The sequence below is a fragment of the Salvia miltiorrhiza genome, chromosome 4 (assembly GCF_028751815.1).
Source record: "Salvia miltiorrhiza cultivar Shanhuang (shh) chromosome 4, IMPLAD_Smil_shh, whole genome shotgun sequence".
Lineage (NCBI taxonomy): Eukaryota > Viridiplantae > Streptophyta > Magnoliopsida > Lamiales > Lamiaceae > Salvia > Salvia miltiorrhiza.
The window spans coordinates 9,873,917-9,899,318 of NC_080390.1; the positions used below are offsets into that span (position 1 = coordinate 9,873,917).

At 38.8% G+C, this 25,402-nt stretch overlaps 7 protein-coding genes across 12 annotated transcripts; 4 read left to right on the plus strand and 3 right to left on the minus strand.

The window, feature by feature from the left end:
* The first annotated feature begins 1,490 nt into the window (after positions 1 to 1,490).
* LOC131022644 (GDSL esterase/lipase CPRD49-like) lies at positions 1,491 to 3,715 on the plus strand. Its single transcript, XM_057952156.1, has 6 exons — positions 1,491 to 1,778; positions 2,353 to 2,430; positions 2,524 to 2,664; positions 2,972 to 3,048; positions 3,141 to 3,290; positions 3,399 to 3,715. The coding sequence occupies exons 1-6, from the start codon at positions 1,668 to 1,670 to the stop codon at positions 3,616 to 3,618; spliced, it is 777 nt and encodes a 258-aa protein (XP_057808139.1). The 5' UTR covers positions 1,491 to 1,667; the 3' UTR covers positions 3,619 to 3,715.
* Positions 3,716 to 5,554: 1,839 nt separating this feature from the next.
* LOC131022645 (GDSL esterase/lipase CPRD49-like) lies at positions 5,555 to 8,271 on the plus strand. Of its 4 annotated transcripts, none has more exons than XM_057952159.1 (6): positions 5,555 to 5,803; positions 6,378 to 6,455; positions 6,610 to 6,750; positions 7,141 to 7,217; positions 7,306 to 7,455; positions 7,671 to 8,271. In XM_057952159.1, exons 1-6 carry the CDS (start codon positions 5,693 to 5,695, stop codon positions 7,996 to 7,998), a joined length of 885 nt encoding a protein of 294 aa, XP_057808142.1. In that variant the 5' UTR covers positions 5,555 to 5,692; the 3' UTR covers positions 7,999 to 8,271. The 4 variants fall into 4 exon arrangements, with proteins under 4 accessions (XP_057808142.1, XP_057808143.1, XP_057808140.1 ...); XM_057952160.1 differs by having other exon boundaries at positions 6,610 to 6,732; XM_057952157.1 differs by having other exon boundaries at positions 5,559 to 5,803; positions 7,647 to 8,271.
* Positions 8,272 to 10,717: 2,446 nt separating this feature from the next.
* Positions 10,718 to 14,590, plus strand: LOC131022970 (uncharacterized). Its single transcript, XM_057952509.1, has 6 exons — positions 10,718 to 10,958; positions 11,437 to 12,282; positions 12,361 to 13,602; positions 13,678 to 13,812; positions 13,892 to 14,056; positions 14,147 to 14,590. Exons 1-6 carry the CDS (start codon positions 10,854 to 10,856, stop codon positions 14,582 to 14,584), a joined length of 2,931 nt encoding a protein of 976 aa, XP_057808492.1. The 5' UTR covers positions 10,718 to 10,853; the 3' UTR covers positions 14,585 to 14,590.
* Positions 14,591 to 15,798: 1,208 nt separating this feature from the next.
* LOC131022971 (uncharacterized) lies at positions 15,799 to 16,904 on the minus strand. The gene is made up of 2 exons (XM_057952510.1): positions 15,930 to 16,904; positions 15,799 to 15,876 (listed from the first exon to the last, which is right to left on the minus strand). Exons 1-2 carry the CDS (start codon positions 16,902 to 16,904, stop codon positions 15,799 to 15,801), a joined length of 1,053 nt encoding a protein of 350 aa, XP_057808493.1.
* LOC131022646 (uncharacterized) lies at positions 16,874 to 18,586 on the minus strand. Its single transcript, XM_057952161.1, has 2 exons — positions 18,072 to 18,586; positions 16,874 to 17,663 (listed from the first exon to the last, which is right to left on the minus strand). The coding sequence occupies exon 2, from the start codon at positions 17,661 to 17,663 to the stop codon at positions 17,094 to 17,096; it is 570 nt and encodes a 189-aa protein (XP_057808144.1). The 5' UTR covers positions 18,072 to 18,586; the 3' UTR covers positions 16,874 to 17,093.
* A 175-nt stretch (positions 18,587 to 18,761) lies between these two features.
* On the plus strand, positions 18,762 to 21,411 carry LOC131022648 (GDSL esterase/lipase CPRD49-like). Of its 2 annotated transcripts, XM_057952166.1 has the most exons (7): positions 18,887 to 19,032; positions 19,068 to 19,186; positions 19,861 to 19,938; positions 20,090 to 20,230; positions 20,472 to 20,548; positions 20,638 to 20,787; positions 20,953 to 21,411. In XM_057952166.1, exons 2-7 carry the CDS (start codon positions 19,076 to 19,078, stop codon positions 21,170 to 21,172), a joined length of 777 nt encoding a protein of 258 aa, XP_057808149.1. In that variant the 5' UTR covers positions 18,887 to 19,032; positions 19,068 to 19,075; the 3' UTR covers positions 21,173 to 21,411. The 2 variants fall into 2 exon arrangements, with proteins under 2 accessions (XP_057808148.1, XP_057808149.1); XM_057952165.1 differs by having other exon boundaries at positions 18,762 to 19,186.
* LOC131022647 (LIMR family protein At5g01460) lies at positions 21,392 to 25,077 on the minus strand. 2 transcript variants are annotated; one of them, XM_057952164.1, is made up of 14 exons: positions 24,526 to 25,077; positions 24,337 to 24,422; positions 23,879 to 23,994; positions 23,697 to 23,807; positions 23,505 to 23,603; positions 23,281 to 23,403; positions 22,985 to 23,047; positions 22,813 to 22,877; positions 22,627 to 22,736; positions 22,427 to 22,541; positions 22,276 to 22,341; positions 22,042 to 22,152; positions 21,891 to 21,957; positions 21,392 to 21,800 (listed from the first exon to the last, which is right to left on the minus strand). In XM_057952164.1, exons 1-14 carry the CDS (start codon positions 24,873 to 24,875, stop codon positions 21,753 to 21,755), a joined length of 1,530 nt encoding a protein of 509 aa, XP_057808147.1. In that variant the 5' UTR covers positions 24,876 to 25,077; the 3' UTR covers positions 21,392 to 21,752. The 2 variants fall into 2 exon arrangements, with proteins under 2 accessions (XP_057808147.1, XP_057808145.1); XM_057952162.1 differs by having other exon boundaries at positions 21,392 to 21,957.
* Between the last annotated feature and the right edge of the window lie 325 nt (positions 25,078 to 25,402).

Here is a 25,402-nt window from a genome sequence, read left to right on the forward strand (position 1 = left end):
GTTTTCAGTTAACAAGAGTCATAGTTTGCGTGTAAAGTTTCGTTTTGATCTCATTCTTGAGATCCCTCTGTTTTTAGAGGAGAAGCAAAAAATAGCCCATAGGTGTATTCCCCCACATACACCTATTCGAGACCCTCCGGACCTAACACTACCAAACTGGGCCTAAGTAGATATGATACGTTACCTACTCTCACACAATACCATGTATGCCCTTTTCGATTTAATTAACTTTAATAAACCCTGAATTATTATGACTGTGAGATCATTGAGATTAACGTTTATGATGCATTCTTTATTCTCTCTATATTTGTCATTCTCTGTTTAACATTTCTATATATATATATATATATATATATATATATATGATTGAATATGATTTCAAATTTGACGATGTTGTTTAAAGTTTGAGACGAGATTATTTTCATAACTTAATTATAGTTTCACAAATTCTAGATAAAATGATACTCACAAGTAAGTTATAATCTTCAAGCTCCATACAAGATGGTGCTCAAAAGTCAGATGTGGTATTTCAAACTCCAAAGAATATGGTTTTCAAAATTTTGACGTTCAAATGTCGTATGTGGTCTTTAGAGCTTCATATGATTATATGGTCTTATTAGGTCCATATGAGATGATACTCAGATGACATATGTTTAGTTAAATTATTTCTCATCCGTCAAATTTAAAGAATTTGAACAAACTTAATACTCCCTCCGTCTCCCAAACATCTTCCTAAAAGAGGATGATACGGGTTTTAATAAAAGTTAGTTATGTATTTGATAAGTTGAGAATGGGTCCCACAAAAAGTGAAATTATAAGAGTGATAGTTAGTGAAAGTGGAGAACGAGTCCCACAAAAAGTGAAATTGTAAGAATAATAATTAGTGAAATTGTTTCTAAAAATATATTAGGAAAATGTTTTGGGGACGAACCAAAATAGAAAGAAAAAAAAAGGAAAATGTTTGAGGGACGGAGAGAGTAAATATTATCGATATACGATTAACAGCAGATGCGACACATCAATCGTACATCATATCATACTTTAAATTTACATATTTTTTTCTTCTAAAATCTTCAATCCCACATCAACTTTTTATAAGCTTCATCAAATGAATATTTATATAAAAATGTATTTCTATTATCACAAGTTCACAACCTACATTTTATTGGCGAAAGTGATTAAGATTAATATTATTTCAAATATTGTATTACTAATTTAATTTGATCATATCAAATTAATTAAAGAAATAATTTATATATAAACTATTTCATACGCTATAGTAATAAAAATAACATAAAATAATTATTAATGATGACATAAAATGATTTCCGTCGAATTTCGACGGGTTTGACGCTAGTCTAAAGTTTATATAAAAAAATTATAATATATCAACATTAATTTAAATATATCTCGCTCAAAAATTTAATTTAAATATACAATACAAAATGTCACATAAACTACCTACCATTTGAGACTAATATATTCACGTTAGCTGCGAATTATATAATTTGTTGATTATTCTATGGAAACTGGTCTTTGAAGCGGGAAGAAAAAACAGTTAAATAAGGTCAACTGCTCTTCCAACTTCTTCAAAAATTTAAAATCCTTTTAAATTCATTAGGCGAAATTGAAGCTGTGGGAGAAGTTTAAGATTCACGAAGAAGAAGATGGTGGGTACGCGGCGGCCGCAGTTGGTGCTGTTCGGATCATCCGTTGTTCAAATGAGCTTCAACGTTGGAGGCTGGGGTGCCATTTTGGCTGACCTTTACGCGCGAAAGGTATTGTGTGATAATCCAATCGTTTGTTTAAGGATATGTGAATTTTGTGATGCTTTGGATTTATCTTGAATCGAGAATTTGAAAATTTTGGATTCGATCATTGATTTAGGTTTTGGATTGGGTGTAAATTCAAGTCATGATGTTGAACTGTTAGATTGTGTATTTTAAGGAGACATAGGTTTCTGAATCTGATCTCCTCCAACATTAGATTTTCTTATATCCTTAAATCCAGTGGCAATTATATGGAGAAAGAGAGAGAGAGAGAAGAGAAGAGAAGAAATGTGATATCTTAATTCTAAGTCGATTGCCTTGAAATGAAAGATGGCATTGGCATGTTTTTGATTGATGCAAGTGTTTTATTTCGAATTGGACTTTGTCGAACCACATATTTTGCACCTTAAAGATTAATCAGTCAATCTCAAGCTTAGGTTAACTAGTTCCTGCTGTTTGTTGAGCTCAAGGTGTAATGTATGAACTCGTACACGATCGAGCTAGTTATTACCTCTTGTAGTTACCTAGAACTACAAGTCTGCATTCTAAACAGCTAGCTACTTGTTTTTTTGTATTGTTGAAGGCGGATGTATTACTACGAGGATACTCTGGTTGGAATACAAGGATGGCTCTCCACGTCTTGGACGAGGTTTTCCCCAAGGTAGTGCTGCAAATAGAATCTAGTTTGATCAATTTTGTAGCTGGATAGTTCAAATCACTCGCGTCGTACTTCCCATTGACGTTTTCAGTTCAGGACGAACCTGTTCAGCCTTCTTTAGTTATACTATACTTTGGTGGTAATGATGCAACGAACCCTCACCCAACTGGCCTCGGTACTCATGTGCCTCTTCCCGAATACATTGAAAACATGAAAAAGATGATACTTCATATCAAGGTCAGTTACTTCCACCTTATTTTGATGTGTATAAAGGAAATCCTTGCTTGATCTAACCAAATTGGATTTATGATGATGAGTTAACTATCAGTGTGTTTCTTAAACCAACCTTTTCAATATTCAGTTGGGAATTGAACTTTGCTGGCTGAGTGGCTGTGACATATGATACAATATGGTGATAGAGATTTAAATCAAAAATGTTTTATATCCTTGCATTATTTGAAGAAACTCTTTTGTTGAATGAGTTATTATGATGTCTGTGGACTACCTTCCTCCTTATTTTGTATCATTTTTTGATCAATCCCAGAGTCTTTCAGATGAGACGAGGATCATATGTCTTACTTCTCCTCCCGTCAACGAAGCAAGAGTTCGTGAACTTTTCGGGTAACAGCATTACAACATGATCTCCAGTTTTAAGGAGCTCTGATGCAGTTTTTTATCTTGTTACCTAATTCTTATTGCTCCCTGCTATCCAGAAATGCATTAGATGATCAAGTGCGAACCAACGAAGGCTGCCGTATATATTCAGAAAAATTAGTGGAGTTATGCAGAGAAATGGATGTTGAGGCCATCAATCTTTGGACTGCTATTCAAGAAAGAGATGACTGGACTGATTCTTGCTTTATGTAAGTACATCATCAAAAGTAGATACCATCTCTTGCAAAAATTGCATTTCGACTAGAAATAATCGGAATTAATTGCATAAAAGGCTTATTTTCGGGTCGTATGTGCAGAGATGGAATCCATTTGTCAGCTGAAGGGTCCCAAACTGTGGTGAAGGAGATACTGAAGGTGCTCAAGAGGGTGGATTGGGAGCCAAGCCTCTACTGGTTGGAAATGGCATCTGAATTTCCCGACGATTCGCCATATTATGTCGTCGGCCCCGATGGTAAAACTACTGTAAATTTGAGCAGCCGCTTTGGTACTTGGCAAAATGTGTGGCTCGATATTTAGCACAAATGCAAGATGCAAACTAGATGAAACTTTGGAATTTTGGCAATGTTGCTGTCTGTGCCCAGTTTCTATTTTTAGTAGTACTTAATAAGTTGAAGCAGTGGCCTCAAAATGTTCAGTTTCAGTTCCATATTGAATGAAGAAGAAGAAGAAGAAGAAGAAGAAGAAGAAGGTCATAAGTGATGATGCAGATATTTGATGTGCTTTTAAGGCCATTTGCTTCTAAATATTTTTGAGTGGTTCTATCGAACTTATCATTTTGAGTGATGTGTTGATGCAATAATAATGGCGATGATGAAAATATTATGCATATTTGTTAATGAATTTTTTGTAGAGCGTGGGAGGTCGTTTTGTATGAATTTTTGAGCACTTAGAATTTAAGAATAAGCTATGCTGAAAAAAAATATATATACAAATAAATAAGGGTTATTATATGGTAATAGTGTCCAGCCCCGTTCCGAACTTTTCATGGGCCCTAAGCAAAATGAGAAAAAAAACGGCACCTTTAACTGTATACAATTGTGTGTTGGTGGGCCATCTTTTTTAAAGGAATAAGATTAGAGTATTTGGGCTTGTATTCAGGGCCGGCCCTTGTGTGTATCAAGTGGGGCAATGGCCTAGGGCCCCAAATTTTTGGGGGCCCCAAAATATAGATCCAATACTAATGTTATACCTTAATTAAAAAAAAAAAAAAAATCTTTCACTACCTATAGGTCAGCAAGATAAAAAAAAATTATATTCCAAATTCCTAATCTTAAATGGTAACAGAACATAAAATGACTCTCTATTGCATAAATTTATATTACTAATCATAAGATACTAATTTTATTGGATGAGAAACGTTGCATAAATATTGTGTTAACTTTAAGATGCCCTGAAACATAATGATAAATTTGACATTGATGCTCAAGATTTATTTTTTGAATTACAAGTGTTACAAATATGTTTACCACAAATGAAGTTCGAAGTTCTTGAGTTTGTTAAACTTTCATATTGTTTTTCTAATGATTCTATTGCATATAGGATATTGTTGACTATATCGATTACTGTAGTTTCAGCTGAAATAAGTTTTTCAAAGTTAAAATTGATAAAATCATACTTCCTCTGTCCCACGAAGTTTGAGCAGTATTTCTTTTTGAGTTGTCCCGCGAAACTTCAGCACTTTCTTTGTAGGAATTTTTTTTCTCTATATTCACCTTTTCATTTTTTGACCTACCGCACTTAACGCACAAAATATTGACACTTTAAAACTCATGTCGAAAAGAAACTGCTCAAGCTTCACGAAACGTAGGGGGTATTTAACTATAGGGCCCCTTTTTTTATTTTCGCCTAGGGCCCCCGAAATGTCAGGGCCGGCCCTGCTTGTACTGCATACTATTTTTATTGATTGGGCCCCAATATATGACTAAAAAGTCTTATTTATATAAAGTAAAAACAATAAAAAAAAAATTGGGGCCACATTTAGCTCTGGGCCCTAGACGGTCGCACCCCTCGCCTAGGCCTAGGGCCGGCCCTGATAGTGTCAACTACAAAAGTTACTCAAGCTCGAGCTCGACTTGTTTAAGGCTCATACACTAACTTGATTGAAAGCTCTTGAACAATTGAATACAAAAATGTTCGCGGTTAGACTTGAGTAAGGCTCAATAAAATTATCGAACTCGAAATCAAACTCAAGCTCGTTTATTATCGATTGAACTCTGAACGAGTTTCACTAGAGCTAAATTAGGAATAATTTTCTAATAACTCTGTTTATTTATAACTTAAAACATATAATTATATTTTTGAACGCCATCCTATCATAATTTATTTATTTTTATCACTAGTTTTTATAAATTGAAATCAATTTTCATATTCCACTTGTTGTATTTAATATATTTTGAAAACCGATGACACCCATGCAGCCGAATATTAGAGGTAGTATTATGTAAACTTCCACAGTAAAATAAGCTTCCACAGTTCCACTCCTGCAAGCCTGGCCTTCAACTTCATTAAAAAAAAAAATCCTTCAAGTTTTATTTGGCGAAATTGAAGCTGTAGATCAAGTTTGAGATTCACGAAGGAGAAGAAGAGGAAGATGGTGGCTACGCGGCGGCCGCAGTTCGTGCTGTTTGGATCATCCATTGTTCAGATGAGCTTCAATGTTGGAGGCTGGGGTGCTATTTTTGCTGACCTTTACGCCCGAAAGGTACAATGTGTAGTAAATTCAAATGTTTGGTTAAGGATTTCCTCTTTCTGTTCTCTGTTTTTGCTCATGAAATGTTGAATCGTGTGATGTTTTGGATTTTTATGCTGAATCGAGAATCTGAAATTGCTGTGGTAGTTTGGTTCGATCATGGATATAGGTTTCGGATTGGGTATAAATTCAAGTCATGATGTTGAAATGTTGAGAATGTAGGGCCTATCATGTATCATAATTTGGGATTTTGTGTATTTTGAGAAGATGTAGGTTTCTGAATTAAGTCCTCGATTACTCCTCGAGTTAGCTAATCAAGTCTAATCCAGAATTAGGGTTTCTTACATCCTTAATTGCAGAGGCAGTTATTTTAAGAGAGGGATGAGACTGTATCGAATCATATGCATTTTGCAAGCTTCTAAAAGATACTAGTATCGGCTAATTTTAAGCTTAGAAAAGACTAGTTTGTGCTGCTTGCTGAGCTCGAGGCGTAATGTATGAACTCCTACATGCTCCGGCTAGATATTAGCTCTCGTAGTTACCTACAAGTCCGTCCTAACAACTATTTATCTCTATATTGAGGAAGGCGGATGTGTTACTACGAGGATACAATGGTTGGAACACGGGAATGGCTCTCCAGGTCTTGGACAAGGTCTTCCCCAAGGTTGTGCTGCAAAATGAATTTCTATTTGTATGGATTTTGTAGCTGTATGTATCAAATTAATTGATTTGATATCTATTGCTACTGACTCATATCCAAACAGCTCTACAAACTTCCACTCACGTTTGCCTACTTCCCATTTACGTTTTGAGTTCAGGACGAACTTGTTCAGCCCTCTTTGGTTATACTTTATTTTGGCGGTAATGATTCAACTAACCCTCACCCAAGTGGCCTCGGTGCTCATGTGCCTCTTCCCGAATATATTGAAAACATGAAAAAGGTGATAGCTCATATCAAGGTCCGTTCCACCTTATTTCGTGTTCTGATTGTACAGATTTTGCAGCATATGCATATGTATAGAGGAAACCGATACTTGATCTAATGAAATTGTATTTATGATGATGAGTAATCAATCAGTGTGTTTCTTAAACGAATCTTTTAAATATTTGGTTGGGACTTGAACTTTGCTGGCTGTGACATATTATATGATATGGTTGCGGAGAAGCACGCAACTCATTTCCTATCTCATATGAAGCAAACTTATGATGAATGTGATAGAGATTTAGATCAAATATGTTTTATATCCTTGCAATATTTGGAGAAAGTATGTCTTTTGTTGAATGATTATTGTGATGTCTAGGGACTGCTTTTGTCCTTATTTTGTAGTAATATTTTTCATCAATACCAGAGTCTTTCAAATGAGACAAGGATAATATGTCTTACTTCTCCTCCCGTCAACGAAGCAAGAATTCGTGAAGTTTTCGGGTAACAATACTGCAACAGCTCCGGTTTTAAAGAGCTTTGATGCAGTTTTGATCTTGTTACCTAATTCTTATTCCTCCCCATTATCCAGGAATGAATTAGATGATCAAGAGCGGACAAATGAAGGTTGCCGTATATATTCAGAAAAACTAGTGGAGTTATGCAAAGAAATGGATGTTGAGGTCATCAATCTTTGGACTGCAATTCAAGAAAGAGATGACTGGGCTGATTCTTGCTTTACGTAAGTTTATTATAGAATATCTAAAAAAGTGGATATCATCTCTTACAAAGTAGCACTTCGATTCATATTCTATTACATGCACAAATGCACACCGTTTTGCAACAAGATCTAGAACGGTGTCCCATTTCATATTTCATTGAGTTAGTAATGTCATCACATAACTATTTAGACATCAATTTACATAAAAAAAGTCTATTTTCGGGTTGTATGTGCAGAGATGGAATCCATTTGTCGGCTGAAGGTTCCGAAACTGTGGTGAGGGAAATATTGAAGGTGCTCAAAAGAGTAGATTGGGAGCCAAGCCTCTACTGGCTTAAAATGGCACCTGATTTTGCTTACGATTCGCCATATTATGTCGTTGGCCCTGATGGTAAAACTACTGTAAATTTGAGCAACCGCATTGGTACTTGGAAAACGAGGTGGCTCGACATTTGGCTGTCAATGGCGGCCGGGTTTTCAGACGATTCGCCTTATTACAGCGTTGCTTCTGACGGAAAAACTTCCGTTAACGTCTCAGACACCATTGCTCAATGGGAAATTTAGTTGACGGAGTTGAAGCTGAGGCCTCAAACTGTTCAGTTTCAGCTCCATATTGAATGAAGTGATGATGCAGAAATTTGCTGTACTTTTTAGGTCATTGCTTTTTTGTTTTATCATAGGTTTCATTTTGAATTTTTGAGGGATATATGTTGATGCAATTCAATTATAACATGTATTGATCAATGAATGGGTGCCTTTGTAGTTGAATGAATTTTGAGACTTTAATTAAAATAAAATAAGTAACAGTAATTTGTGGATTCCACTACAAAATGTCAATGTCCATTATGGATTTGGTAGAACACAATCTTTTAATGGAAAAAAATTGTCAATTCGAAAATTATAACATCTTCTAATCAAAATATCTCATGAGTGCCAACATACAAATCTTTTCAAATTGGACGGTGCTCATCCGTTCCATTAAAAATGTCATACTTCATCCGTTCACGATATTATTTTTTATTTGAGTTAATTGTAATATCACGAATTTTGTTCGAAATCTATTTTCTCCACGAACTTTAAAAATTCCATTTTTTATCAAATACTTTGACATTTGTTTAATTTCCCCACAATTTTTTTTTATTCTCAAATCGTAATCGACGTGGCGCTGATGTGGCTCGCCAGCACACATAATTCCGATAAATTAAACGATACGTTTCAGTTTAAACATTAAAACCCTCGTTTTAGCAATCAGCGCCACTAATGGGCGAAGCACCGACGCCAACAATCGTCGTCAGCAATCGGCGCACTGGTTTGGAAGACTTGAAACACGAAGCAATCGGCGCCACTAGTTTGGAAGATTTCGACACGAAGACTTCCACACTGATCTGGAGAGAAGTCCTTTGACAGAGGTGGTGGAAAGGAAAGCAATCATTTTTTTCTAGCGCCAAAAGCAATCTTTTATTTCCTTTTGTTCGATAAAAATGAGAAATTAATAGAAATTAGGGCTTTTTTTTTATTATGATTTAATATTATGTGTAATTTAAAATTCATATATATTTCACGTCAGCGTCACGTGTAAAATTAAATCCACGTCATTGCTATGTCATTTTTCCGGTCATCGGGAAAAAAATCGTGGGAAAATTGAATAAATGTCAAAGTATTTGATAAAAAATGAAATTTTTAAAAATCGTGGGGAAAATGAATTTCGGACAAAGTTCGTGATATTATATGCAATTAACCCTTTTTATTTTTATCATTTTGATCCGATTATAACATTATTTTCACTTTCATTTGTAGAAGTAAGGTCCACATAGTTTCACTAACAATAATAGTGGAACTCAAACTCCATTAACGGCAATATCACTATTATCAACTATTATCCACAATTTTCTTAAAACTTGTGTCGTCTAATATACACAGCTTTCTTAAAACTTGTGTCGTTCATGAAATGAAAATAATATTGTGGACGGAGGAAGTATTACTGAACACATAGATTAAAAAATGTGTAATTAGTAAATAAAGTGAATTGGTACAGAGAGAAAAATAAATTAGCAGTGCAATTTATAAAAGTAGGTGATGGGTGGGGTTCATTAATTAATTTTTTTATTATTTATTTGTCAAAAAATAATATACTCCCTCTGTCAACAATTTAATGCCCCACTTTGTAGTTGGCGCGAAAACTAAGAAAGTTGAAAAATGTGTTGTGAGTGAAATAGAAGTTAGTTGACTAAAGTGATAAAGGTGTTGTGAGTGGATCCACTAGTGATAAATTATACTTCCTCAGTCCCCAAAATAAGTTCCTCTTTGGGGACGACACGGATTTTAAGGAAAAGTGATAAAGTGTATTAATAGTGGAGAAAAATATGTTATAATTAGTATTGGAAGTTGTGAAAAGGTGAAAAAGTGTTATAATTAGTATTGGGAGTGGTGAAAAAGTGAAAAGTAAGAATAAATAAAGTATTATTAGTGGTGGGGTAGTTGTCCAAAAATGGAAAAAAAAGAAAGAGGAACTTATTTGGGGGACGTCACAAAATGGAAAAAGAGGAACTTATTTCAGGGACGGAGGGAGTAGTAAATATAGAATATAAAAGTGCTGAAAGTGTTTTAAGGTGGATTCATTAGTGGCAAAGAATAGTAAAATATAGGAAAAAAATGAGAATAAAAAAGTATAAAAAGTAGAATGAGGCTTTAATTTATGAATAAAAATTTAAAGATAAATAGAGCTTTAAATTATGTAGCGAGGAAGTATAATGAAATATTTCATTATGAAATTAGGATTTTTGTAATGGAATGGCGAGAGTTTTTATATAATTCTCACCCTCAAAAGGTCAACTTGAAAAGGCTATAAATATATGGGTGAGATTTTTATGTAGCACTTTGAATAAAATAAATAAGTTAAGTATCACACCCCATAAAAATATAAGTTTAGTAGCACATTCTTGTAAATGTACAAATATATCCCTAATGGTCCCCACATATATATATATATGACTTCTCTCTCAATATCTAATAAATAAAATTTAAAAAAAACGTCCACATCCCATCCCCACAAAATCTGCCAAACAACACTTCCAATGAAAAAGTGGGTCAAATTTAGAATCTTCTATCAAAATCAGTTTTGTCCTATATTGTCTCTCTCTCTCTCTCTTTGTACACGAAATCAAAATTTTGACAAACCCTAGAGCCGTGTACTCCAAAATCTGCGAACTCTCTGAATTTCCAAGGGAACAATACCGTGTCTCTCTTGTACAAGCTCAAATTTCATCTAATTTGAGAGCAAAATTTCACCCAATTTCACGCCTATCACTCTTTTCTACAAACAAATCGTGTGTGGTTTGAAACCCCACACAAATCGTAGCCGTGTACTCCATAATAGAGCAAAAACAACTTGGTGAATTATTCTATCTTCTCAATTAACAATGAGTGAAACTGAATCCGACTACTCCAGAGAGGAAGAACAGCCTGTAGAACGAGGCCATCGCCCGAGTACATCGAGGAGGGAAAAATACCCGACGCCGAATCCGGTAAGTAACCGTGAACTATATATATTTGTTAAAATTTGAATTTATGTGTTTTGTATTGTTAAATTGTGCACAATAGTTGATTATTAGGTGTTTATGTATGGCATAATGTTGGTAATTTGCGAAATTTTGAATCTGGAAAGTAATTTGAACAACCGTGTACAACCGTGTATGGTTCTTCAGTACACGGTTGTACACGATTAGGTATTTATGTTACACGATTAGTATTAAATGATTTAATATGCCCTAATTATGTATTTTCAACGTATAGATGTATTTTTCGTGCTAGATTTAACCGTGTACAACCGTACACGGTTTGTTCATCCGTACACGATTGTACACGGTTGTACACGGTTGGTCTATAGTCTGAAACGGTTGTACACGGTTGGTCTATAATCGTACACAGTTGTACACGGTTGGTCTAGAATCTGTACACGGTTGATATTTTTTGATACTGATCATCATTTTGAATTAATTGCAGCCTCCGAGGCATGCTTGGTTACGTCCGTGCATGCAAGGTTATGCCGGACGAATCAATCACTATGTAAAGGACACGACACTGAAGGAAGTGGAGACCTGTCTGACGCACTACCAGCGTTTAGAACAATTTAAGAAAGGTCCGTTTGGGCATTTACTTCAGTTGAAGAGGCAGGATAGTGCGAATGCCGCACTGCACCATCTTCTTGCACGGGAGTTGTATGACGAAGCATTCGGTCCGTGGGAGAAGTGGTTCCACGTTGGTGGACACGACATTCGATTCGGCGCAGTGGAGTATTGTCTGGTGACGGGGTTGTGTTTCGGGCCATCCCCGCAGCGTTTTGATCCTAATGTGGATCACCGTGTTGGGAAGCAGAGTCTATGGCACGGAGTTTTGAAAGGCAAGAAGGTGGAAGTGAAGGATCTGCGGAAGCGGTTCGTTAACCGCAGTCTGGGCAACAGTGCCCAGGATTATTTGAAGGCGGCCAATATTCTCGTGGCGTATGATCTCCTCTTCTGTCGGGATTATAAATACGTGCACGATTGGGTGTGGGCACTGGTAGAGGAAGATCAGAAATGGTCCGACTTCCCGTGGGGCTCTTACTCATTCCAGATTTTGTGTCATGGGATGAGTGTGTTGAAGAAGCATCCCAACGAGATTACCGGTAATAGGAAGACGTACCACTTCTATGGGCCCATATGGGCATTACAGATTTGGTCGTACGAGGCCATTCCGAGGTTGGGCCGCGCGTGTGGGATGCGTGACACGAGGTTGCAGATGCCACGATTGGTGAACTGGACGACTTGGAAGTCGGCTTCTGACTTCACCCACTTTTTTAATGCTCATGAGGTAATTATTGTTGTTTTTTACAGTTTCAATCCTTTTATTATGTTATGATTAACGAATAATCGATTCATCTTTGTGCAGGCCGAGTGTCACCGGACACTCGAACCGGTCGAGGAGGAGAATGATTCATGGTATTTGCAGACCCTGAGGCATCCAGAGCCTTTTTCTGTACGATACCATCCTGGAGGGAAATATGCCGGCTTGACAGAGCCAGTTGTACCGGAGCCGCCTCCTCCTGTTAGGCCTCCCCCTGTGCAGAGGAGTATCTCACGAGCAGAGAGGACTCGTGAGAAGCAGCCTGTCCCTGTCCCGAGGAGTAGCTCACGAGCAGAGAGGGCTCGTGAGAAGCAGCCTGTCCATGTTGAGCGGCATAGACAAACGTATGTTGATCCGACTGGTAGCCCATCGAAGCGGCCCAGGCCGCAGGAGTTCGATGATTCAGTGCCTCGAGCAGATCCAGATACTGATTATTGGAGGCGACGTGATGAGGACTTGATTGCCCGTGTCACTGAGAGCGTGACACGGGAGCAGATCCGGACCGTGATCCCTGAGGTGCGGCGGGCGATTGTAGACGACGACTCCGAGCATGGACTGGTTGCCAAAATTACACGGAAGGTCGTGGCCGCTGTGAAGGATATATTCGGTGGGCGATCTTCTTCGAGGAAGCATAGATCATCATCCAGCCATGCCAGTCGTCATAGACACGGGAGTGAGGAGTTGGACCAGTCGAGACCCAGTCACAGACGGTCTACATCTCACATTCCTAGTCCTGGGCATCGGGGTCATGAGGATCCGCCTCATGTGAGCCATAGGCACTCAGTTGGAGACCTGGATCGGCAGCATCGGGGTCACAGTCAATCACAGCATGGAGATGATCCACCCCATGCGAGTCAGCGGCGATCTGCCTCACGTCACAGTGAGAGGGAGGCATCTATGAGGCGATCAGCCTCACATCATGGTGAGAGGCAGACATCTTTGAGGCGATCTGCCTCACGTCACAGTGAGAGGTCAGCTCGTCAGCGGAGTCCAGTGACGCCTATGCATGGAGAGGGAGATGACGATGTCCAGTTCAGCTGGACTACTGACGAGGAAGAGGCCCAGGATGTAGGGCGGCCACGACGCCCGATTAAGCCGTCTGCTCTTCTACAGAGTCCGTATGTGACCGATGGCCCACTTAACACTCCTACGGCAAAGAAGGTTGCTTTCCGCAAATTTAGAGAGATGGGCGACGATGCATGTGTTGCTGTAGTGGAGACTGGATATATGATGACCCAGGGCTTTTTTGGGCGTATTTTGGATCGTCGGGCTGAGTTCGATGCTGAGGTATAATATATTCGTAATATTGTATTGTTTAATATGCGTTGTGTTACTAACGAAGTCATATTATTTTGGATGCAGATTATAGACCTCTGGATTTTGAAGCAAAATCGAAGGATCAGAGTCAACCAGGAATATATAGTGCATCGGGCTCGGACTCAACTCCAGCCGGGTATTAGTCGAGTTAGAACTCCAGTGGCTGCAACCGATTTATATGTAAGTTTAATGTGACTTTGATTTATTTTGAGGCTTCCAATATATTGTTACATTCATCATCTCAATTATTCCTGTTCAGGATACCCTATACAGAGAGTATGGTAAGCTGCATCCAGAGGATCCCCAGGGGAATCATCGGCCACAGCGAGATGCATACACACATTGGAATGTGCCCTACAATCTCATCACAATGTTCCAGGGCACTGATGCAGATCATACGTGGCATTGGTTGGAGGCTAATGAGGTAAGCTTAGTAATTCTTAAGGGCAATGCGACATTACTATCAATGGGGTTTAGTTTCTAAGTTTTTATCGAATCATCACTATCAATGCAGATTCTTACTATTTGCAATGTCAACGCGAGTCATTGGTGCACTGTGGTCATTTCTATCGAACGATGGGAGGTTCGAGTGTATGATTCTCTGTCACATGTTGAAGGGATCACACAACGTCGACAAGCTTCAATGAGGTGCATAACTCGTTTGATGCCTAGATTGTTGCACACTGTGGGGTATTGGGATAACAATCCCAACAGGTTTGTCCATGCTGCTGATGCAGAGATGGCGTTTGTGATGATGCCCCACAACCAGCAATTTATGCAACAGGACAGCATTAGTTGTGGTGTGTATGCATGTGCTTACTTAGATCGTCTGATATGTGGAAAACCGAAACGGGAACGGATGAGAACCAATAGGGATGTAGAAAAATATCGCTACATGGTAGCTGTTAGGATATGGGAATTGTGTACCCCAATTCCCGCTGCTTTGATTTGATTATCATTTTGTCATTGATTTGATTATCATTTTGTAATTGTCATTGATTTGATCATTTTGTTGGTGTTTTTGGGGTGAATAAGGGCTCCCTGGGCTCTGTACACGGTTAGGCCCTAACCGTGTACCGTGGCTCGAAACCGTGCACGAAACCGTGCACGGAAGAACTCGGAACCGTGTACCGCACACGGACAGACCCTAACCGTGTAACCGTACACGGTTGTGAGTTCTTCCGTGCACGGTTGCGTGCACGGTTTCGTGAAACTGTACACGGTTAGGGTCTAACCGTGTACAGAGCTCATTCAGCCCTTGTTCACCCCCAAAACCCCTGTTTTTCAAATTTTAAAGCAAGTTCAACAAATACCAACAACAAAATCAGACCCCAAACAACAAGTAAACATCCAACAACATTCCAACAATTATTTTGAAGATCAAAGATTCAAAATCACTCACGACCCAACATTTTGAGGACATGCATTCCTAGTGTGTGTTCCACTCCTACAAATGCCGCATTTCTTCTTTCGCCGCCTTCGTGCATCGGGTGGTTGCTCGACACCTTCCACCGGCACGTTCAAGTCCAATGGTCCCACTTGCGCTTTGCATCTCCGGGCATTGTGACCTCCACCCTTGCAACGTGAGCATACTTGAGGTCGAGAATTAGGAGTACCCGAATTAGGAGGACCCGAATTAGAAGGACCCTCAACTGCTGAACGAGCCCTACTCAACTTCGGTCGTCCCGCATGGACCGTGATATCCGGGGGTTTCACAACATAGGCTGATATCTCATCGGGCACATTTCAATACGTAGGATGTGGAACGGGAACAATACGCTCCATATATGTGGCCAACAGCACGGATTGTTTGAAATATCCTCCAACAAAATCCGTGACTTGCAGTCCTGCACGCCTAATAAAATGCAAAGATCAAAAGATAAATTTACAAAAAATTAATTCAATATGCAAAATTTGTAATAAATGAGGTACCTAATAGCGGCACAAGCATGACGACACGGAATGTCATCCAGGTCGAACTGAGCACAACTACAAGTCCGATTCTCGAGATCGACAATGTAGAATGCATGATCATCCTCAATACTAAACATGTGCGTCGTCGTCCCTCGAACGGCCAATTGTCGACCCGCTTCGACAGCCACATGCAACTTTCCCTCTACTACCTCAGTCAACTCATGTGACCTCGATGCAGCCGTGATGCGTCGCCTATCGAACCATTTCTCCATAATGGCTCGATAGGTCTCGATCAATGAAGCAACCGGGAGGCGTCGTGCCCACAACAGTCTACTGTTCATCGTCTCGGCAGCATTCGACGTCATGAAGCTCGTGCGTCGTACAGGGCACTTGGACCTGGCCCATCTCTCCACACCAATAGTGTCGAGGCGTGTGTGCGCGTTGACTTTCAGTACTTGAAGCGCAGAAAAATTCCTTTGAAAGTCGTCTGATCGATAGGAATATGCCGCTGCTTTGAAGACTGCAGCTACATGCTGCCCATAATGCGCGAGATTCTTCTGGATATGGTAATAGCACAACCCGTGAGGGACGTTCGGGTAGACACACTCCACAGCATTTCTGATGCTCTTGTGCTGATCAGACACAATCAAGAGATCATCCGGCTGACCAAAGCAAGTCCGCAGTCGGTGGAAGAACCAAGTCCAAGACTCGTCGTTCTCGATAGGACCAAGCCCAACTGCGAGAGGAAATATTGCTTCGTTCCCATCCTTTGTAACAGCGACGAACAAAATGCCGCCGTTCCTTCCCTTCAGATGGGTCCCGTCTACGACGATGACCGGCCTCAAGTAACCCTTCTCAAAGGCAGCCACGCTCTGTCCAAGTGCAACAAACATATGATGAAACTTGCCATCGTCCTTCATCTCAAGGTCGTATAATGTGCCGGGATTACTCATTCTCAGCATATACAAATACGATGGGAGCATCTGATACGAGTTCCCAAAATCACCATACGTCATCTCAATCGCGATGTTTCTTGCACGGAGAGCGAAGCTGTAATTGATCTCAATACCGAATAAGCGCTGCATCTCTGAAATCATCTCCTTCGGCTTCAAAACGACCCCCTCGTCTACCAATTTCCGTGTAAAATATCTTCCAACAACCCTCGCCGGAATCTGTCTCGGGGCAGTGCGATTCAAATCCGTGTGGCAGGTATGATCCATCACCACCTTGATCACTCTCCAGATCGATGCACTCTGAACGGCTCGCAGCATGAACGGACAACCGTTGCCATGCTTGCAAACAAACCACAAACGGGTCGTACTGGAACGATGCACGACGTACTCCACGTGATTCTCCATATGGTACAGGCCAACAGCGATTGCCAAATCATCCTTCGACCGGAATAGAGCCCCCACTGATAATATCCCGCTCTCCAATACGTTAGAATCCTCCCAACCTAATGCCGGCGCATCATCAAAATCGAGGACTGGAATCCCCCAGTCACGTGCCTCAAGCTGCTGAACTCCAACACGAGGCTCGACATCGGGCTAATCATCCGATGTGAAATTCTGAGGCCCTGTCTGTCTCCACGCTTCCTGTTCAGTCGACACTGAATCCAATATCTCTCTGCGTCGTATCGCCTCTTCTTCCTCATCCGAAGACTCGGACTCGTCTTCCTCCTCCTGCGACGATGAATCGTCCCTACTATCATCGTGTGTAGGGATACTTCTTCCAACGTCCGTCTCGATAGGAAACACAGTAGACCGATGTCCCTCATAATATACCCGCTCTTGAGTCTGAGGAACCGGAGCCGCAGATTGTTTGCCCTTCTCGATCACGTAAACAACGGGATATTTCTTATGCTCGGAAATCAGTCGGTTCAAATCCGAATCAGTCTTCAAAGCCACTTTTATTCTTCGCCCTTCGTCCGTGGTCGATGTATAGAAAAGCATATAAGTGGATCGACCATCCTCGTTTAATTGATCGTGCACCTCTTGCATCAACTTCGCATGACAAAGGTCTTCCTTAGACATGTACACGACAACCTCATCGCCTCCTTCATACTCGGTTAATTTCCACTGACCACTGTGCCGTATAACGATTGCTTGAAACGACATCTGCTTCAAAACGACAAAAATACAACATTTAAATACACAAACAGGAAACCGTGTACCCCAATACATCAACTGAATATACAAACATGCTAAAAATAACCTCAAAATCATATTCAACCCAACCGTGTACAGCAAATTCGACCACCGTGTACAACCGTGTACACAACCGTGTACACAGAAACCCTAACCGTGTACATCAGAACACTAAGGGTTCAAAAATAAGGTAATTTGCGTACAAAGTGTTTTTTTATGCCGTTTTTTAGTCCAAAACATGTAATAAGTCATATATATAACATAATTATTGAAATAAACAACAAAAAATCACTAAAACTCAAACCGTGTACAACCGTGTACTCTAGAACACCAACCGTGTACAGCCGAAAATTAAAAAAAAATATGTATTTCACATACCTTATGTAATACAAGCCTTTAGATGATTTTTTTTTGAATTTTTGAGCAACCGTGTATGAGTCGTGTATGTGTATTGAGAGGATTTTCTTCTTCTTTCTTGTTCAAATGTCTGATGAATGAACATTTGGTTGGTATCCTTCATTAACTACCCACAGCAGCCGTGTACGGAGCATTTAATTTCGTGAATTTAAGGTTGTTTCCTTAACAAGTGTTTGAGTTGGTGTAAATGCACCCAACAACCATAATATCACATAAAATCACGCCATAAACGTGAATAGAGAGAGAGAGAATCAGATTTTGCTTATTTTTAAATCACATTTTAACGTGATTTCGGTTATTTTTAAATCAAAGAGAGAGAATCAGATTTTGATCACATAAATTCACGCCATAATGCCATAAGATATGGTTTGCTTACTCAGTTTTAATTTTAACGTGAATAGAGAGAGAGAGAATCAAATTTTGATTTTATTTGGTTATTTTTAAATCAAAAATAAGTAATATGTCACTATCATTCACTTTATTGACTTGTACTTATGTACTTTAGGTCAAATGTGCTACAAAACTTATTTATTTATGGGGTGTGATACAAAACTTATTTATTTTATCAAAAATGCTACTACTATGTATTGTCACTAAATATATTAAGACAGAGTTTGAGAATCGAGTAAAGAAAGACCAAGCAACCATAACCAAAAAGGGAATATGGTTGACACGTCAAAGATTTAAAAAATAAAAAGAATATTCACAATAGTTGTGGACTTGTGGTTACATAATTATTCATTAATTAAAGAAAATTGGATTTTTAGAAAGTGGGATTATAACTAAATTTAAAGATTAAATATAAGCTTTCCACCAACTCCACCAAATGATTCCACTGCCGGCAAGCATTCAACCTCTCCAACTTCTTCAAAAGCTTACAATCCTTTAAATTCATTTGGCGAAATTGAAGCTGCAGAAGAAGGTTAAGATTTTACGAAGAAGAAGAAGAAGAAGAAGAAGAAGAAATGGTTGGTACGCGGCGGCCGCAGTTCGTGCTGTTCGGATCATCCGTTGTTCAGATGAGCTACAATGTTGGAGGCTGGGGTGCTATTTTTGCTGACCTTTACGCGCGAAAGGTATTCTGTCAAGATTCAAATCGTTTGTTTCTCAATCTGCTTTCTGTTTTGTTTTTGCTGTTTATATGTGAATCGTGTGGTGGTATTCTGGTTTTTATGTTGAATCTAGAGTTTGAAATCGCTGTGGTAGTTTAGGGCCTGGATTGGGTGTAAATTCTAGTCATGATTGTGAAATGTTGAGATTGTAAGCTCTATCATGCATCGTAATTTAGGATTTTGTGTTTCTTAAGGAGAGAGATTGGTTTCTTCATCTATAACTATCAAAAGCCTCGATTACTTCGCGAGTTAGCTAATCAAATTCTCCAGCATTAGAGTTTCTTACATCCTTAAATGCAGAGAGAGAGAGAGAGAGATTTGCTATCTTAACTCTAAGTCGATTATCTTAAAGGGAAAGATGGCACACTTAAATGAAACTTGCATGAAAGATGGTATTGACATGTTCTCTGATTGATGCAAGTGTTATAGTTCAAATTAGAATCTTCCGAATTATATGCATCTTGCACGCTTTTAAGAGATCAATAATCAGTCAATCTTCAGCTTAGGGAAACTAGTTCCTTCTGTGTGTGGATCTCAAGGCATAACACACAAACTCCGGCATGATTGAGCTAACTATTACCTCGCGTAGTTACCTGCAAGTTTGTTGTAAACAACTACTTATTTCTACATTATTGAAGGCGGACGTATTACTACGAGGATACTCTGGTTGGAACACGAGGATGGCTCTCGAAGTCTTGGACAAGGTTTTCCCCAAGGTAGTGCCTGCAAAATGAATCTGGTTATATGAATTTTGTAGCTGGCAATATCAAATTATTCGATTTGATATCTACCGCAACTAACTCATAGTCATACAGCTCTGTAAACTTCCACTCACAGCTATACTTCCCATTGACGTTTTGAGTTCAGGACGAAGCTGTTCAGCCTTCTTTGGTTATACTATATTTTGGTGGTAATGATGCAACGAAACCTCACCCAAGTGGCCTCGGTGCTCATGTTCCTCTTCCTGAATACATCGAAAACATGAAAAAGATGATAGCCCATATCAAGGTCAGATCCACCTTATTTTGTGTTGTGATTGTTCAAAATTTGCAGCTTACGCATGTGTATAGAGTAAACGATCAGTGTGTTTCTTAAATCAATGATTTTCAATATTCAGTTGGGTGTTGAGCATAGGATGAATGTAATAGAGATTTAGATCGTATATGTTTTATATCCTTGCATTATTTGAAGAAAGTCTCTCTTTTATTGAATGAGTTATTGATATGTCTCTGGACTACCTTCATCCCAGAGTCTTTCAGACGAGACAAGGATAATATGCCTTACTTCTCCTCCCGTCAACGAAGCAAAAGTTCGTGAACTTTTCGGGTAACAATACTGCAACAGCTGTAGTTTTAAAGAGCTCCGATGCAGTTTTTGATCTTGTTACCTAATTCTTGTTGCCCCCTGTTATCCAGAAATGCATTAGATGATCAAGCGCGGACCAATGAAGGCTGCGGTATATATTCAGAAAAATTAGTAGAGTTATGCAAAGAAATGGACGTTGAGGCCATCAATCTTTGGACTGCTATTCAAGAAAGAAATGACTGGGCCAATTCTTGCTTCATGTAAGTATATTATGGAATCTCTAAGAATTTATGTATCATCTCTTGCCAAATTGCATTTCGAATCATATTCACAAAAGCACACCATTTTGCTGGAATCCATCATGTTGAGCATCCAACATGTCAAATTTATTGCATAAAAGGCTCATTTTGGGGTTGTGTTTGCAGAGATGGAATCCATTTGTCAGCTGAAGGGTCCCAAATAGTGGTGAAGGAAATACTGAAGGTGCTCAAAAGGGTAGATTGGGAGCCAAGCCTCTACTGGTTGAAAATGCCATCTGAATTTCCCGACGATTCGCCACATTATGTCGTTGGCCCTGATGGTAAAACTACTATAAATGTGAGCGGCCATATATGTTCTTGGCAAAGAGGGTGGCTCGACATTTAGCACAAAATGCAAGATGCAAATTAGATGGAAAATTGAAATTCTGGCAAAATGTAGCTCTCTGTGCCCAGCTTCTATTTTCTATTCTTAATAATATGAGATTCTCTGTAACTGTTGTATTTCCACTGCAATTTGTAATCCATACATTGTGTTTAGTTTATGGAGCTTATAGAATGAACAAAAAATACAATTGTCTTGGTGAGAGTTGATGAACACAATGCATAGACAAATTGTTACTTTAATTGATGACATGTTACATCATAGTAGTTCTTGAATTAGTACATCAAATCTCACAAGCTGATAACAGATTTTTACAACATAATCAAACTGATACATACATCAGGTCAAGAACAAAGTGGGAACTGGGAAGGCAATGAATCAGCTGCAACACCTAAAAGAATGGTGATTTATGGCTGGAACGTGATTAGTTGCCAAAGGTTATAATCTTTCCTCCAGACACCAGAGCAAGAGCCCAGCAGATGCATCTGAGATCTTTTTACAAGAATAATGATAATCACTCTACAAAGTTAAAATTCGAGTCGTCCACCATATTTCAGTGTTAAAGTTGTCTGCAGTAACATGTTCATGTAGAAAGTTGGAATCTGCCACTAGGTTTTTTTCTCCTCCATCCCTGGAAGTTGCATTGCACATAGCGGCTCTGAGCTCAACGCAGATATGAAATAAGAATAACAAAGCACGGTAAGAGATTAGGGGAACTTACAAAAGCTGCATAGTATGCAAATGTGAGCACTGCTAGAACAATGAACCCGATTTGGAACACATTATACCTGCAACAACAGAAGCATTTCTAGTAACCACAATTTTAAAAGCCAAATTTCATTGAACACAGATGAAGTAAAAGTTTAACTGACTTGTACAAATATTTGATCCCACGAAGTGATTGCAGCGTATGGCCAAATATTTCTTGAGCTGCAGTAGCTTGGGCATAATATCCAAATGCAGTGGCACAGAACTGAATCACACTATCAAAAAATAGAAAATAATTTACTTCAAAAGTTCCAGAAATTTATTGTTACTTGTAGGTTTACCCATCAAATAATAAAAATAATCACCAATTAGACGGAAAAGACCAATGACCAAATTACCTGATTGAGCACAGAAGAATGAGGCCCACGTTAAAAAGAAAAGAGTTCATAAGTGTAGCTCCCCATCTGTAAACAAAGGTTAGCTTCAGGCAATAATCTAATGCCAGGTAGAAGCAATGATAAAATAAAGAAACACAACAAAGATACACACTTCATAGGATGAATTGTAATGAAAACCAGCTTCAAGCCAATCATCATTGCCCCAGCAATCACACACATCAGGAGATAGAAGCAGAAAACTGCAAATGCTACAGTTCCAAGAAGACCTGGAAGCAAAAGAAACAAGTAGCTTTCGAGTAACCACGTCATTAAATGGTAACCAAAAAAACAAAATAGAAGTTTTCTAGTTACCCCAAATATCGTCCAATTTAATGAAAACCTCATTAAGAAACGCTGAAAGAGGAGGGTCAATTAGCAAATATATCACTATATGTGCAATCCAAGCCACTGAAACAATCAACCTGTTCAAGTAACCCAGTTGTTTAATATTGTTATAAAAAGTCAAGGCATGAGGCAATGCCAAACAATAAAACATACCCTAAAACTCCAAGTACCAGTTTGGCAAGGTAGCCAAGAATAGTCAAAGCCCAGGTTGCCTCAGCCTGAAAAATTAGGGGAAAAGTATTACATTTACTTTAAATAGTGGCAATGTCCTACTAGCACAAGGACAGCAAATTATATATATATCCAGTCAGTTCTCATGCGTCACCTGTTCACCTTGAGGATACATCTCTTCCAAAGCCTTTACATCTTCTTCCAGAAGAAGTAGCTCCTGCGAAGAATGATCATGGAGAAAAATTCCAACATATGTGAATGTATAATTGCAAAAGAGAGTATTTCTAACTAGCCTGATTAGAGATCATAATTGCACAAGATGTTGAATACACATCAACAACAGGGTCTAATCAAATATGCGAGGTCAACAACAATACCATACCATATATTGGGATTTGGGACAAATGATTAAATTGCAAAAGACAAAGGAGCAGGAGTATAATAAAGGACCTTTTCTACACTTTTCACATTTTTACGCCATCTCCTTCCCTTATTGCCACTCCTTTCTTCTTGATGAAGTCCATCACCTGCTTTTTTTAGTTCTCTAGCCCTTTTCGCCAGTTCAGTTGCTTCCTAATTTAAATTGTGTGTACACAATTCATTTGGAAAAAGACACAATTTGTACTATCAGGTCCATTTAAAAAAAGGATAATAAAACAAAGAAGCATAAATACCTTGATATACTGTGAGCGTGTGATAACCGCTTTTGGTCGGCGGATAAATGCAGTTATCAATCCCAGTGGGAGACAAGCTATGCCGACGCCACCAAAAATCTAGAGATTGGAGCATGCAGAAAACTTAAGCAAAAAGGTTGAAAAATTGCATGCAAATTAGATTTGTAGTGAAGTTTTCATAGAGGACCATACAGTAAAAAGCACAGATCCAGCAATTGTAGCAAGAGCAACAATATATTCCGGGAAGGTAGTGCGCATGGTCCATATCGTCTCAGATGCAGCATTGGCAGAATATGCTGAGCACTGAAAATGGGAACCATAAATGTCGTAAAGAAAATCCAACAAGCAATTCAAACAATTTATATTTTGCCTACCTGTCTAGCACCAGTACCAACACATTGTTGACCACTGGAGAAGTCCCATGATGATGGGAAGGCTTGTGTGGATGAGGAAAGGTGCCTAACAGTAAAATCCACCTTACCCAAAACACCTAAGATAAAATCAATCGAAAATTTTAACCAAGATACCCTAGGACATAACCAATTAAAACTTGTACAAAAGCTTAGGTTCTGCTTGCCAGATTTTCATATTCTCAATCCAATATCCTAATTGGAAATTAATACATCCATCAAATAACCAAGATGGTTTATAAGTAATATAACGTGATTGCAATGGGCATTACATAACTATATCATTAAGGAAACAAACTCAGGCTTCCAAATCACAAAGTAGCAAAATACAATCGCACAACATAGTCAAGCTCAAAGCAGTAAACTCGCCCGAATGAACAAGGCATGCTCATTTTTTTTCAAGGAAAAAAAAAGAAGCTTACCGTATAAAATTCCCAAAAGGAGAGCACAAATAACAGCTGTCGAAATCACCCACATCAAGGAGCTTTTCATCCTCTTCAACACCGTTCTGGAAACCCAAGAGCAACAACAGCCACATCCATTCACGAATGTACAGAAAGAAAAAAGAAAAAAAGAGATCAATAAATAATTAATATGAACTACAAAGTTACTTGTCCTGGTCGCCTTCGTAATAAAACATCGCAAACGGAATGACGAAGAAAACAAGGATGGCATCGACAATGTAAACAGCGAGCCACAATTCCTTCATCGGCAGCGTGAGAGTGCAAGCGCCGTTGTAAATGGAGTGGCGGCAGGCCTGCCGGTTGGCGACGTCGGCCGGGAGCATGAGAATGGAGATGGCGGCGATGGAGAGGCCCAAAACGACGACGAATTTGGGGAGATAAGCCTGATTTGCGTCATCTGGGTGCTGGTAATTGACGAGGAGATAGAGATTGACGATGAAGACGAGAACACAAACGACTATGGCCACGATCACTAATGCCAAATTGAAATCCCCCATTTCTGGGCGGGTAGAGAATGAGGGAGCCTCCGCCCTTCCGAATCCGAATCAATGTGGTTGAATTCTAAGGATTTTGGGGGAATTTGGAGGATTAGTTTTTTTTCCCTTTTTTCTGTTTTTTTGGTTATTGAATTTCAAAATGGAGGGAGAGAGAAGGTGGATTTGCCCGGTAATGCTGAAGGATCAGTGAACAAGAGGTATGAAATGGCCATAATTACCGTTTTCGCCTTTCCATTTGAATTACGAGTTTAAACATTTTATTTTTATTTCCATTCCAATTATTTTAATTTTTTTGACATATTTTAAATCATAAATTTTTCACTATATATTTTTTTGTGAGAATACATTGTTGTGGCACATTTGATAAAAGAAATAAGTTTTTTTTATCACCATCCATAAAAATATAAGTTTTGTAGCACATTTAGTGTAAAAATACTTATATACCCTTATGACTAATCAAAAAAGTAGTTGATGTTGACATTTAATTTTTTTATGAGTTAAAAATATGAAATAAAAATTGATTCTCT